The 13,552-nt window shown below is 35.1% G+C and overlaps 1 protein-coding gene across 1 annotated transcript in view; it reads right to left on the bottom strand.

Moving 5' to 3' along the window:
- Nucleotides 1-2,817: 2,817 nt before the first annotated feature.
- Nucleotides 2,818-13,552, bottom strand: part of HOMER1 (homer scaffold protein 1) — a 70,933-nt gene continuing 60,198 nt past the window's right edge. The window contains exons 8-9 of the mRNA XM_032214657.1: nt 7,762-7,842; nt 2,818-5,620 (exon numbers count right to left, since the gene is read on the bottom strand). Of these exons, the coding sequence (XP_032070548.1) occupies nt 5,432-5,620; nt 7,762-7,842 (270 nt within the window). The 3' untranslated portion in view covers nt 2,818-5,431. The remainder of the gene's footprint in view (nt 5,621-7,761; nt 7,843-13,552) is intronic.

Raw genomic sequence — 13,552 nt, forward strand, 5'->3', positions numbered from 1 at the left:
AGGCTGATTAGGTGAATAAATCTAGCAAGTGTGTCCCAACTTGCTCAGTTTGAAGAGCCTTCTTCAATAAGCAGGGAATTTTTTCAAAGAAAAAATTAAAAGTCCACTTGTTATGAGACAACTTCCAGATATCATGCATCATGTGTTCTTGAAAGTAAACCTAAAGAGGGCATTTTGAGAACAAGGATTGGGTTATTCCAGGTTTTTTTTAAATGTAAAAATATCCACAAGGATTTCCAGATAAAATTGTCTCATACATTTCTCCCTATCTTATCATTCTATTTTCTTGATTTAAAATATCTTCCTACTATACTTTCTTCCAGGGAAAATCCCTTTATAGTCAAACAACAGATGGGTGAATGTTGTTAAATTGAGTATGTGGAATTCCTTATCTAATGTCATCTATGGCCTTTGCTTATCCCTAATTAAAAGTACCAGTGATGTCAAGATGGGTTTCCCAATAATACATTTTACTTCTTATATTTGTGTTTTTCTATTTAATTATCAATTGTTTTGAGTTGCCAATATCACAGCTGTGTTAATATTTTACTGAAATGCAAAAGGCTGCCAACAAAATTGCATAGGTAAGTACTAGAAAATATTCATAGTACATTTCATTTTGAAAGTAAAATAAAAAATATTCATCAATTTAGTCAAAATAAAATTCAAATCACATTACTGCAGTACTTAACACAGCTCTATTTAATGGACACTATTAATGAACATTTCTTTAAACAGCATACTCCTGCAAACCTTTGCAATACCTTTATAATGCTCAGTTCTAAAAGTATTCTAAAGTATTAAACAAGATACATACCATAAACTAATTGAGCATTCTTAGCAATATTTTGAAATTTTAAAGTTTATTTCTGTTTGCTTATTTTTCTTTAATGTAGTCTTTCAGTAATTTTGTTGTATTGCTTTGTACTTCATGTTTTCTACTATCATGGCTTCAAAATTCAAACCTGTACCGAAAGTCCTGAATGACTGTCTCTTAAACATGCAATGTAACAACATACTTCAAGTTTTGGTGCTTAAAAGTTGCTCCTTCATTTCCTTAAATAAAATATATTTATTTGAATACAGTTTCTGTCATGGGTAGATGTTATCACATTGCTGGGAGCAGGGGGGGGGGAGTAATTTGCAATAGCACTTAGGCTTATATACCACTCCATAATGCTTTACAGCACTCTCTGAGCAGTTTACAGTGTCAGCATATTGCCCCCAACAATTTGGGTCCTCGTTTTACCGACTTCAAAACCTTGAGCTGATCGGGATCGAATTCCTGGCTGTGAACAGAGTTTGCTTGCAATTCTGCATTCTAACAACTGGACCATCACAGTTCTTCATATATTCCAATACCCCTTTGCAGGTCCAAATCTGTTGGCAGTTCATGTAATGTTAAACTGAAATCTTATCAAATTAGGTAACAACCTGGGACTTTTTCAACACTTCAACCTTAAAATTCTTGGGTTCTGCACGTAAACTCAGAGGAAATAAAATCAGTGTAAGAAATACTTTTCTAGATTCAATTCTTCCAGTTTGGTCCCAGTGACAGCCTGTTCTTTGGATTTCGTTTACATTTACAGTAGATCTTGACTAATAAATTCCATTTCTTTATCCCTCCCGAACCCATGAAAACCATGAACACCACACTTCTACCCTTTTCCTGGCTCTAGCCAATAAAGGGAAGTGACAAAATTCATTTCAATTTCATCTGCTAAGAAACACACGAGAGGGCCCACTGTTCTACTGTTCCACCAACAAACTTGTAAAATCATAGGAACTGATTCACTGTTTCATTATTTCACCAGTGGGGGAAAAAATGTCTGGGAAAATCAGTGACGACAATTCCTGTCATAGCACTCAGTAACCAGTTGGTGTGGAGCGATTTGCCTACAATGGATTTGAAGTACAATATGTGAACTGGGCAGCATCACTTAGGTGGCCCTATTCAGGGGAAAAAAAACGTATAGGTTATAAAGTTGGGTGGAAGTTGTCTTTTGGTGGGCTGATAGCAGATGGCCTTGCAAAATGGTCAGTGATCTATAATCCTACTAGGTCTAGCTGATTATGCAAACAGCTCTTCATGTAATATGTGGACCTAGCCACAGTCTAATTTAAATACTTTCTATTTGCTTTGTGCAGCAGTTTTAAAAACAATAATTTTAAAAGTGGAAGAGAGTTTTTTATGGGGAGAATCTCCATTTGTTGTGAAAGAAGAAGCTTTTTGTTGTACCCTTCCCTAAAAAAATTGCTCCAGTACAGATGATTGGGTGGGTTCTCCTGGATTGTAGTTTCTTTTGTAAGTGAAATGAGGTCTTCTGTTCATGCAATTGGCACCGACTTCCCAAAGGTACCATCATATTATTGATCATTATTATCTATAGTCTACATCTGAATGTCTTTCAAACAGGACCAATCAAACAGATGCTTTATTTGTCTAGCTTCCAACTTGCTTATATTAAAATAGTCATTAGACAACAAAAGCCACTTGATTCTGAATAAGCCCACATTGTTCAATCATGAAACTGGTGCCTATCAATTTCATTTGATGAATTTTGTGGCCTGGGATCAAGAAATTCTATATGGAAGAATGAAATTATTAAAAATTCTGGAGTAGAGTTATGAGAAAGAGGCCCCAATAACCAACTTCCAGACAGGGATATACTTATAAAACCTTTTTATGTCAAAGTCATAATTTCACAACATGACACTCTAATTCAAAATCCAGTAGCACCTGAAGAATTAAGGTAAATGCTGCCATCCAATGAACAGTTTATAATTCTTAAAAAGAGTTCAAGAAAGAAAAAATAATAAAAGTACATTCTCCAGAACAGCAATTGTATTTCAAAATAAAAACTGTATTTTGTTGGGTTTTAAAAGAATTTTTAACAAGACTCCATAATTGTCATATAACAAGTTATACACAATGTGATTGTTCTTCGATGTAAATTCTTGTTTGCTTTTCTTAGTCTATGACAATCAAAAGTATTTTCTGGCATATATGCAAGTGCAGGAAAGCCATTTCATTAAGAACAACTGAGTGTAATTGTTAACATATAATTTCTAACACCCATCTAATGTAAACGAACATTAAAATATTTTTAATATAATTAATTTATATGTGCACTTATATTTATCTTATCCCATATACATGTTAGATGACTTTTGGGGATTCAGTGGTACAGCCCTCTTGGATTTTATTTTACAAACAAAAGAACCCAAAGTCAAGCATCTAAATATACATGAGAAAAGAAATTCCCAAATATTGATTTTTGATTACTAATTTTAATTTCAATAGGAAAATATTCTAAATGTGCACATTTAATTTTTTATATACTGTATATACATATGTGTGTGTACATATACAAATAAGTTTTCTTGTACAACACATATACACAGCATTGAAGTGGAAATAACTTTGTAAACTTTTTTCCCACATGTAAATGTCCTTGTATTAAAATTTTTGATCTTATTAAAAACAATATTACATTTTTTGCCATCAAATTTCTGCTCTAACTTGCTATAATTAAGAATACCGAGCAAGAACTTATGGTATTTCATTCGTCCAAGAATTACACCAATTTTATACTTTGCTGAAGATGTTTCTGAGTGACACTCATCTAGCAAGAGAATGAGGTGCAAACTTCTTCAGGTAAATTAAAATCAGGTAATCACTACTGTCCTGACCAATAAGGTTACACATCATCAACACTTAGCTATTAAGTTTTTAAAAATCACCATAGAAAGCTTTTGTCTATGAATGCAATGAACAAATATTTTCCCAATAATAAATAAAATAAATGATAAAATACTCTAAAACATGGACAAAACAAATGATGTGTACAGTACATATAGTATAATACATCATAATTTAGTGTTTAATTAACAATAATCCTGATATTTCAGGAGACACTTGTTAAATTACAGATAAAGAAAATGTCAGTTTATAAATTAAGCCAAATATTTATCTCATTTTAAATACAAATTAGAGTGCCTGTATTATACAGTATATACATACAGTACACACATAAAAAACCCGATTTATATTATCTAGTTTTGAATAGCAGTCCTTAAGTGGAAAAAAAATATAGAGTTTATATTTAAGCTGTATTTTATATTTAACATCCAAATTAATTTGGTGTAAATAAAAAGATCAGTGCATTGTTGTCTGATTTTTTTTTGTTCAATTTTTAAAAATCTTTTGCAATATTAGACAATCTACAGCAAGGCTAGCTTATTCCATTCATGAAACATAGATTGACTCTCAGTTTGCTTTTCTTTTTTCCTTTAAAATTTATATATATATATATCGTATTTGGCAAAAAAAACCTTTGTAAATTACATCAATACAACTTAAAAAGAGGTTCACTGAGGATAACTGAATTCAGGTTTGTTTTGAAATTCAGAACATCGCCTGGCACATTTTTCTAATAAAGATGTTTCATGAACATACAGCAGGAAAAAAAATCTATGCTAATACAATGCTTTTCCCTCCCCTTAATTGCCTGAGCAAGGTCAATGCCCTAGCAATACCTATATTTCCAGTTTCAGAATTCTTGCTAAATAAATTACTAAAACATATTTTGATAAGAAAAGTTAACTCCATGTGATATTCCATAAGTATAGACTGAACCTTATTTGAACATAGCAAAATTTAAAATTCCTTTCAGGGACTTGCTTGTCTTCATAGATAGGCTTCAAAATGCATAACAAAATGAAATACATAATTTCTACATACATGAATTCCCAATAGGAAAAAAGTAAACCATACACTAGACAATATTATAGAACACCAGAGTGAACATTGTAAATAAAGACAGTATCTTCCAGTATAAAAAAAAAGGGAAGAACTCTATACAAGCATTAATTCATTAGGTCTGAATTAAAGATGCAACTCTCTCTCACTCCTGGCAAGAATTAATTGGTAATGGACTGTTTTTTTCAACAGTACAAAATATCCTGAGAAATTATTCAGATTACAACGAAAGAGAGGGCTGTCATCACAAAGTTCTTGCACAAAACACAGCATACTGTTGCCTTAACAAAGAAAATAAAACTGATCGCCTACATTGTGTGGAACACTAAGAGGGATGTCATTTGAAGCACTTCTTATTATTTCATTGGCTAATAATTAGAAAAGGATTGCATTCAGTTACTGTTAATACCCTCGAGTTATCTATGGCCAATTATATACAAGGAGGTAATTTGTACTTCAAGTTATTATTTTTTTTCAACTAACTACAAGCTCAATTCTGAAATTTTACATTGAAATACTGTATATTGTATATTGTTGAAAATTTAAAACAGGCCCTTCTGAAGGAGCATTTTTCTAATTTTGTGCAACTTTGATGCAGAGCCCAACAAAGTCCTGTATGAAGAGAGACAGTGCATCTTTAAGAAGTTTGGCACTGAGATCCTGTATTCTTTAGCTGCATTCTATTAGCTTGGCCAGATTATCTCGTAGTTCTGTAAGTTCAAAAATTTTGCCATCGAGAATTTCTAAAAGTGTTTTCAAGTTATTGCGAAAAACTTCTTGTTCATTCTGACTTTTCTCCAAACGCTGTTCAAGATCGGATAGTTGGCCTTCTAGATCTTTATTTCGAACTTCCACTTCCTTTAAAAAAATGTAATATGCAAAGTAAATAAAATACTGATTTTTAAATGCTATTCTTAATGTTACACGGAAATATCATTGTATAAGGCATGCTACAATGTGGTCCAGGATGGAACTTTCCTTGCAGGGTAATTATCACAACATTGTATTTATCTGTCTATAAGTAAGCAAATTGCAGAAGGTCACATCTGTTTTTGGACTGAGACCCATGTTTAGCTTTGTTACGGGACTCCATCTTCAGGGAACTCTTCTCTAGTAGAGAGAATACACAGAATACCACATACAAAATAATTTGAAGCACACACACTGTTAGAGAGAAGTTTGCCGAAGATGGGCTTCAGCACGAGTCCGAAAGCTCACAAGATTAAATATCTGGTCTCCGTGACCAACCCAGATTGGATCCTGCAATATTATTCTGGGACACGTATATTCTCCTTCATTTGTCAAAAAGGAATGGGCAATTGCCAGAATATAAAATAATAAATTATGAACATAAGTAAATATTTTGCCTCTGGCAATGGCAATCTGATTACTTCCAGGTGATCTAGAACTAAACCATTGGTGAGCAAAAAAAAATTTTTTTTTTAACTGAAGATTGTGTGTATATATCTGTTCGTATATGTTTATTATTCAGATCTGATTCATAAATGCACATAAACAAAACACTCAATTTTGTAATTATTTGATTCCATTCTGAAGATTCTAAGTACTTAGTGTCCTGGTTAATAATAATTTTATGAAGATTCCTACTTAACTTTGGTGACATATTATAGTACCACCAAAACTGGGTAGCAACAAAAGTGAAGGGAATCCTAGTGCCTACACCAATGTCACGGAGTCCATATATAGTTAATGGATGGTGTCACTACTACTGAGCAAGGCACATATCCACATATCTGCTGATATAGAGCAACATGGATATTATATCATAGAAAACATGGTTTGAAGGGGATCCATCTTTATCAGTGTTTCTGATAAAATTAAGAAATCAATATATGCTAAATGTGTATGAACTGCTTCCTCAATAAGATTTAGTGTATTCTATTCTTTAAAAAGTTAGCAAATATATATTTTAATCATTCCCCACTAACTGATTTCCAAAACAAATATAGTTCTGCAAAACCTTTCTTCTCACATCTGTAAATTTTGTCATTGATTTTTTTCAAGATAACAAACTGATACTTATTTCATGTCAAATAAATAAGTAACTACAACATCTGACTAAGCAATATGCATGTTATTCATAATTGGGCATAAATTCTTCACTCATTACCTAAATAGCTTGTCCAGGTAATTGTAAAACATCAATTGTGAGAATAAATAGCAAAATCTTTAGCCAAAGAGATATAAACTATATGTCTACAAATCATTAAGGAATGTCATATATAAGAATTTGCAAACAAAACTCTGGCATATGACAGTATCAATATACAGGATAATTGCTATGAGTAAAAATTAATGTTAGCTTCCTGTAATATCTGAGTTGTCTGCCATGAAAAAGTAAGTTTTGGAGTCATAACACCAGCGTTTCATCATAAACTGAAGCATGTAATTTTTAATCAGCATGAATGAAAGGTCAATCTCCCTCAAGTTAAGTTCAATTTCATGGACTTATTATTAGACATAATATGGTGACTTCATAAACTTGTGTTCGGCATAAAAAGTCTTTGGTATCTCTTTAGTTTCCTCTGAACAGATCAGCTATTATTAACGTTTACATAAAACTTTTCACACAAGGAATATTAAGCCTTTAGTTCTTATGAGAAACATGGATCAAAACCGTTTTGCAATTATGTCTTAATGGAGCTGCTGAACCAAAAGAGAACAATCCATCTCCTTGTCAGCATCAAATGATGCCTGGGGTTACCCTTTCCATTCTCTTAACCATATGCTCACAAATACTCTTGGTCATCCCCTGCCTTTATCTTCTCATTCTCCTTACTAAAGAGCAAGTAATTCAAGCTGCCAGTGTAAGAGGGAAATAGTATCCATTAACTTGGAAACATAAGAAAAAGCCTTGAGTTTAAACTAGGGAGCACAGATTTTATATATGGGGCCTTAAAATTTATCATCTAGTAACCTATGGGTGATTTATATTATATAAATTAGACATTAACAGATCTCCCACCACTGTTACTTACTTGTAATTTCTGAGTTAAAGAGTCTCTTTGCGCCTGAAGCTCTCTGGCATTGTCAATTTCTTCTCTCAATTTTTCAATTTCCTAAGAAGAATAAAATAGCATATTACCCAAACTGATGAAAACACAGATACAAACTTTAGCCTTGGACAATTCACCTATATTGATTGCTGGATAAAGAGGGACTGGTAATTGAAAGACTAAGACCTGGAGTCAGCTTTCCAGCGGTCAACCACAGATCCCTGACTTCTACTTTCTAAATCATTATACTACTGCAATATACTCTTTAAAAATGAGAATTTACTATATTAAATAGACATTCATTCATTATCTGCTCATTTCCATAGCATTCACCTTACTTTTATGTTTCTCCTGACTTACTCTACTTTCACCACCATATTACAAGCAGATAGGAGCACCTTCTCACATATACCCACTTTCACTTTTCTGGGTCACATATACTTATTACTTTCCTATTAGCATTTTATGTCTTAAAATTTCTCAACCCCTCTTTCCCAACTTGCAATTTGTAACATTTGCAATGTTAGATAGAATGTATGATTCAAAGAGTATGGATCTAAAAATTAATTTAGTAAAGACCAAGGTTGAATTTCTGATAGGGAAACTTATGAAATGATTGTACATTATATAAAAATGGTGGAAAAACTTGCACAAGTAGATGAATGTGTTGCTGGATGAATTAGTAAATTCAATTGCCAATCTTCAGTGCATTTTGCCAATGACAGATACAACATAAACTTTCCAAAGTAGAGCAGATTAGAAAACCAAAGTCATGGCTGCTAATACTGCTCTTAGTATATATAAAAAATAGCATAATCTTGCAAGTTTGAATATGCTTCCCCTCTTTTCCTATATCTCTCTGGAAACTAGGGAGACTGCCATCTGAGATGCTTTCTCAAATCGCATTTCTACCCTAGACTCAGATTTCTTTTATCTGAACATTGTCTTGGTTGGAACTCTTCCTCCTGTTCTTCAAATTATTATCCTGCCCATTACAAGAACAAAGAAGTAATTTCATGTTACTAGAAAGCAGAGCAAAATCAATTTAATGATACAAAAGTTAAAAAAAAATACTAACTGAGGAACTATAATCCAAATTATACAACTCTGAATGATAGAGAAAAGCTTAAATTAGTGGCATAAAAACTACAACCATTGCTGTATTGCCTCCAGAATCCTTCTAATTATCTCCAGAACAATCAAGAGAGACGGAGGTTCAAAATGTTTGTTTGTTTTAAACATCTCTGTATTGAGAAAGCTTTTAATGAACTAAATGGCTTATGGCAATTACTTTAATTTAAAAAAAAAGCAAAGTTCCATCAAATCTCATATAGTGGCCCCAGCCACTTTTAAACTGTTATTCTTAATGTTGCTTGCAAAACCTAGTGCAGCCCCTGACTGGCATGGCATATACTTAGTATAAAGGAATGGCAGAATAATTTTTCTGGTGTTTTATTTTGTGTTCTGCAGAATGTCTAGCGAAGAGCTCTCTCCATAATGCAATATTGTTAAGCAAATGTTAAAATGAATGATAATCACTAGAGAGTCCAGCATGAATGATCACCAGTAGTTAGAACACTGACAAAAGAGACTTCTGAAGATATAAACTAAAAGGTTTCAAAAAATTAAATGGGATTTCATAAAATCAAAGTTCACATTCACAAAACTCTGAAATGCAGTAAAAAACCTTCCAGCTAAGTAGCTAGCCGAAACTTCCCTGAAAACATTTTATTTCAGTGCTACTTCTATCGTGAACTCGTCTTTGAAACATACAGTGTCAATTACTGCTATAGAAAATATAATACACTGCCAAGGCCTGGGGAGTGATATAAAAAGGCAATCCCATTTATTCTTTGGGGAAGTGAGCAAGCTCTGCTAGAGGCAGCAAAGCTTTTCTTTGAACTTCCTGCCAATGCACCTCCTCAGAGTATAGAGGTCATTCCAGATATCTCAGTCTCAAGAGAGACTACCTTGAATCCTAATAAAGCAGCTTTTCAGGCATTGAAGACTAGCATATAAAAGCCATTTAAGAAATGGGTTACAATTTGTTTGCACACCCCTATAGTTTCAAGGATAATGTTGATTCTGTTGCATTTGGAAATAAAGATGTGTTCTAATGGAGCGGTGCAAGGCATTGTGAATTACCTGAAAGTCAAGTATTTAGCAACAGAGCACTCTGATCAAACAGTTTAGGATTACATGCTCAGGCATGCCTGCAAGCTGTACTTGTTTAACAGACTTTCCAACAAACAATACTAAAAGCTTCTGCTATTCTGCTCCTATGTATGAACCCAATTCAGTCATGAAGCTTAATTTCATTCAAGCAATGTTTAAAAAAAGATACATACACCAGGGGTGGGTTCCTAACGGCACCAGTTCGCTTCGCACGTGCCAGACGTATGTTGCTTGCGCATGTGCAGTTCACTGTAAATTGTTTTGCGTATGCGTGAAGACCATGAAAAGCTAATAAAAAACATGTCAGCAATGGAGACCGGGGAACCGGTTCGGGGATGTGGCCAGCCTGGATTGCTGCCAGTTGTGCGACCCAGGCCAAATAACCACTACCGGTTTGCCCAAACCGGTAAGAACCAGTAGAAACCCACCTCTGACATGTACCTTTTTCCAATAATTACAAATATTCTGGACATTACACTAATCAGGGACACACAATATACTGAACTAGCAGTTTATAATTTGGGTGTATTTGGAGAACTGTTCTATTATTTCATCATATTGTACCATCATGTTAAAGAATACTGTACTACAGGGACGTGCAGTCAGGGGAGGCAGGGGAGGCAGAGCCTCACCACTGTCATCATGAAAAGAAAAAAAACTGTAAAAGGAAAAAGGCAAGAGCTGAGGTCAGGCTGAGCTAGTTGCTGCCAGAGTCACCGTGGATGACTCTGCTTAACTGTTTAAAAAAAACCTCTAAAAAGCGCCCTCTACAGGAGGAGGCAGGAGAACAACGTGCCTCACCTAGTCTGACTTTAGGCATTTTATGATCACTCGAGCAGAGTTAAGCAAGGGTTAAAAGTCTAAAAATTCCTCACGAAGGTGAGGCACATCGTTCTCCTGCCTCCTCCTGTAGATGGCGCTTTTTTAGAGGTTTTTTTTAAAACAGTTAAGCAGAGTCATCCACGGTGACTCTGGCAGCAACTAGCTCAGCCTGACCTCAGCTCTTGCCTTTTTCCTTTTACCTTTTTTTTTCTTTTCATGATGACAGGCAAGAGCAGAGTTGAAATCCTCTCTGAAACAGCTGGAAAAGGTACGTGTGGGTCAGAGGGAGGGGGAGGAATTTGAACTTCATCCTCAAGTGTACCTCCCTCCCCAAGTGTAGTTTGATTGAAGGCAGAGCCACGTTGCCTTTTCAAACACACACACACACACACACACACACACACACAAACACACACACACACACCTGGATAAAACAAAAACTTCTGTGTTTGTGTTTGTTTGAGAGAGAGAGAGTGAGAGGGGGAAGGGGGTAGGAGAGATAGTCCAATCCAACTTCTCTGTGTGCGTGTGTCTGTTTGAGAGAGTGGGGAGGGAGGGAGAGAGGGAGGAAGGAGGGGGAGGGAGAAGAAAAAGAATGAAGGAAACTTTTTCGCAAAGGAGAAAAACAAATGCTGTCGCTTTAAATCGGAACTGAGCATGCCTGGCTGTGGAATTCTGGGAGTTGAAGCCCACAAGTCTAAAAAAATTTGAAACCCACCACTGTGTCAGTGCCTCACCAGCCATAATCCTCACTGCACATCACTGCTGTACTATGGTATTTCTCTCAAATGGTATAGGGCTTCCTTCCTGAGCAGGGGGTTCGACTAGAAGACATCCAAGGTCCCTTTCAACTCTTTTATTTTGTTAAATTATATAAACTCAACAGTGTTTTGTCAATCTGAATTAAGGTCTGACTTAAGCATATTATATGAGCCAATGGGTTGCATCTTATTTTATTTTGTCCTGCTCATAGGATAGCAGTTACCAGCAGAATTATAGTAATCTCGCCCTTGAATTTTGTTACATGACCTCAAAACTGTCCTGGAAAGTTACTAGATTATACAGAGTACATTTAAAAGATGCACCAGAGGAGGGGGAAGAGGGGGGAGGACAACAAGAGGAAATAACCTGCTGTAGGACTGGAAATCCACTCAAGTACAGGAGCAAATTCAATTGTCCTAATGTCCATATAATGATAGTACTGCAGGCTGTCTTCTAATTAGCCATTCTATTCTGTGCAATACAATATTTTCTTAATTCATTCTCTCTTTCCCCCTTCTCTCTCTTACACACACACACACACACACACACACACTTTTCTCATGTATTAATGTATAATTAAACTATAGCTATAGCTATATCTGCAGTATCGTCTATAGGTATTATAAAATCTATCTTTTAGGTCATTTTCTTCTTCCTGATTAAAGTGCCTTCATTAAAACTAATTTACTTGGTATAATTTTACTTGAAAACACATGTCTAAAAATGTTCTGATTTTTAAGTACCAATTCAAGGATACTGTATTTTTATGCTAATAGCAGAAATTCTCTTAGTATGCAATCAGTTTGAAAAATATAATTTAAAAAAAGTAAAACTATATTATAAAAGCAAAACAATATAAAGCCAAACTGACAAAGTAAACATAAGGAGCTGCAATAATAATAATACTTTTGAGTAGACTTGTAAAGAAATTTAATCTCAGATACTGTATACAGAATTAATACCTCATTTGGTGTATGCTTCAATTATGCATCAGAGTAAGCACTAGTGTAGTTAATGGAATAAGAAACTTCTACAGAAATCTATTAAGGCAGGAGTGTCAAACTTGCATTGTCACAATGTCGTCATGTGACATATCAGGACTTTTTCCTCCTTCGCTAAACTGGGCGTGGACAGCACATGATGCATCCGCCCCACAGACCACAAGTTTGACAGCCCTGTATTAAGGGATATCTGCAGCCCTGATTGAGTTTGAAGCCTAATCTATATTACCTATGCTTATTTTTATCCTCCCTTTCTCTTCCCTGCAAAACTTTAAACTCAAAAGTGGGTAATGCCTACATGAAAGAGACTAGGGAGTGGGAGTGGGGGTTGCATGGCTCACAAAACTCATAGAAAAGAATTCCCTCTTAAAATTGCCCTCCTGTCTTGCAAGATAATTTTAAGAAGCTTCTGTTAATATCAAAGGATGCCTCTTAAAACTAACCGAAGTAAGGACATTTGCTTGTGTGTTCGTTCAGGTTTGGGGATGAAGCAATGGCTTTAGAAATATTATAGCTTAAAAACTCTTCCGTTTTGTTTTTTGTTTTTGGCTAGACAGTGGTTCTCAACCTTCCCAATGCCGCGACCCGTTAATACAGTTCCTCATGTTGTGGTGACCCCCAACCATAAAATTGGTGTCTCGGTTCCTAAGACCATCGAAAATATGTGTTTTCCGATGGTCTTAGGCAACCCCTGTGAAACGGTCATTCGATCCCCAAAGGGGTCCCGACCCACATGTTGTGAACCACTGGGCTAGACCAAAATTGTTGTTAGGTGGGAAGGGGACTGGGCTAAGGAAAAAGTAATGCAGGCTGAATATTCCCCCTTCTGCTGTGGTTCATACTTTTGTGCAAATTTACCTTACATTCTGAACTCAATAGATCAATGTTTCTCAACCTTGGTGACTTTAAGTCCTGTGGACTTCAACTCCCAGCTCTGCTGGCTGGGGAATTCTGGGAGTTGAAGTCCACAGGACTTAAAGTCACCAAGGTTGAGAAACACTGCAATAGATCAT

This window comes from Thamnophis elegans, chromosome 3 (assembly GCF_009769535.1).
Source record: "Thamnophis elegans isolate rThaEle1 chromosome 3, rThaEle1.pri, whole genome shotgun sequence".
In the NCBI taxonomy this organism is placed as follows: domain Eukaryota; kingdom Metazoa; phylum Chordata; class Lepidosauria; order Squamata; family Colubridae; genus Thamnophis; species Thamnophis elegans.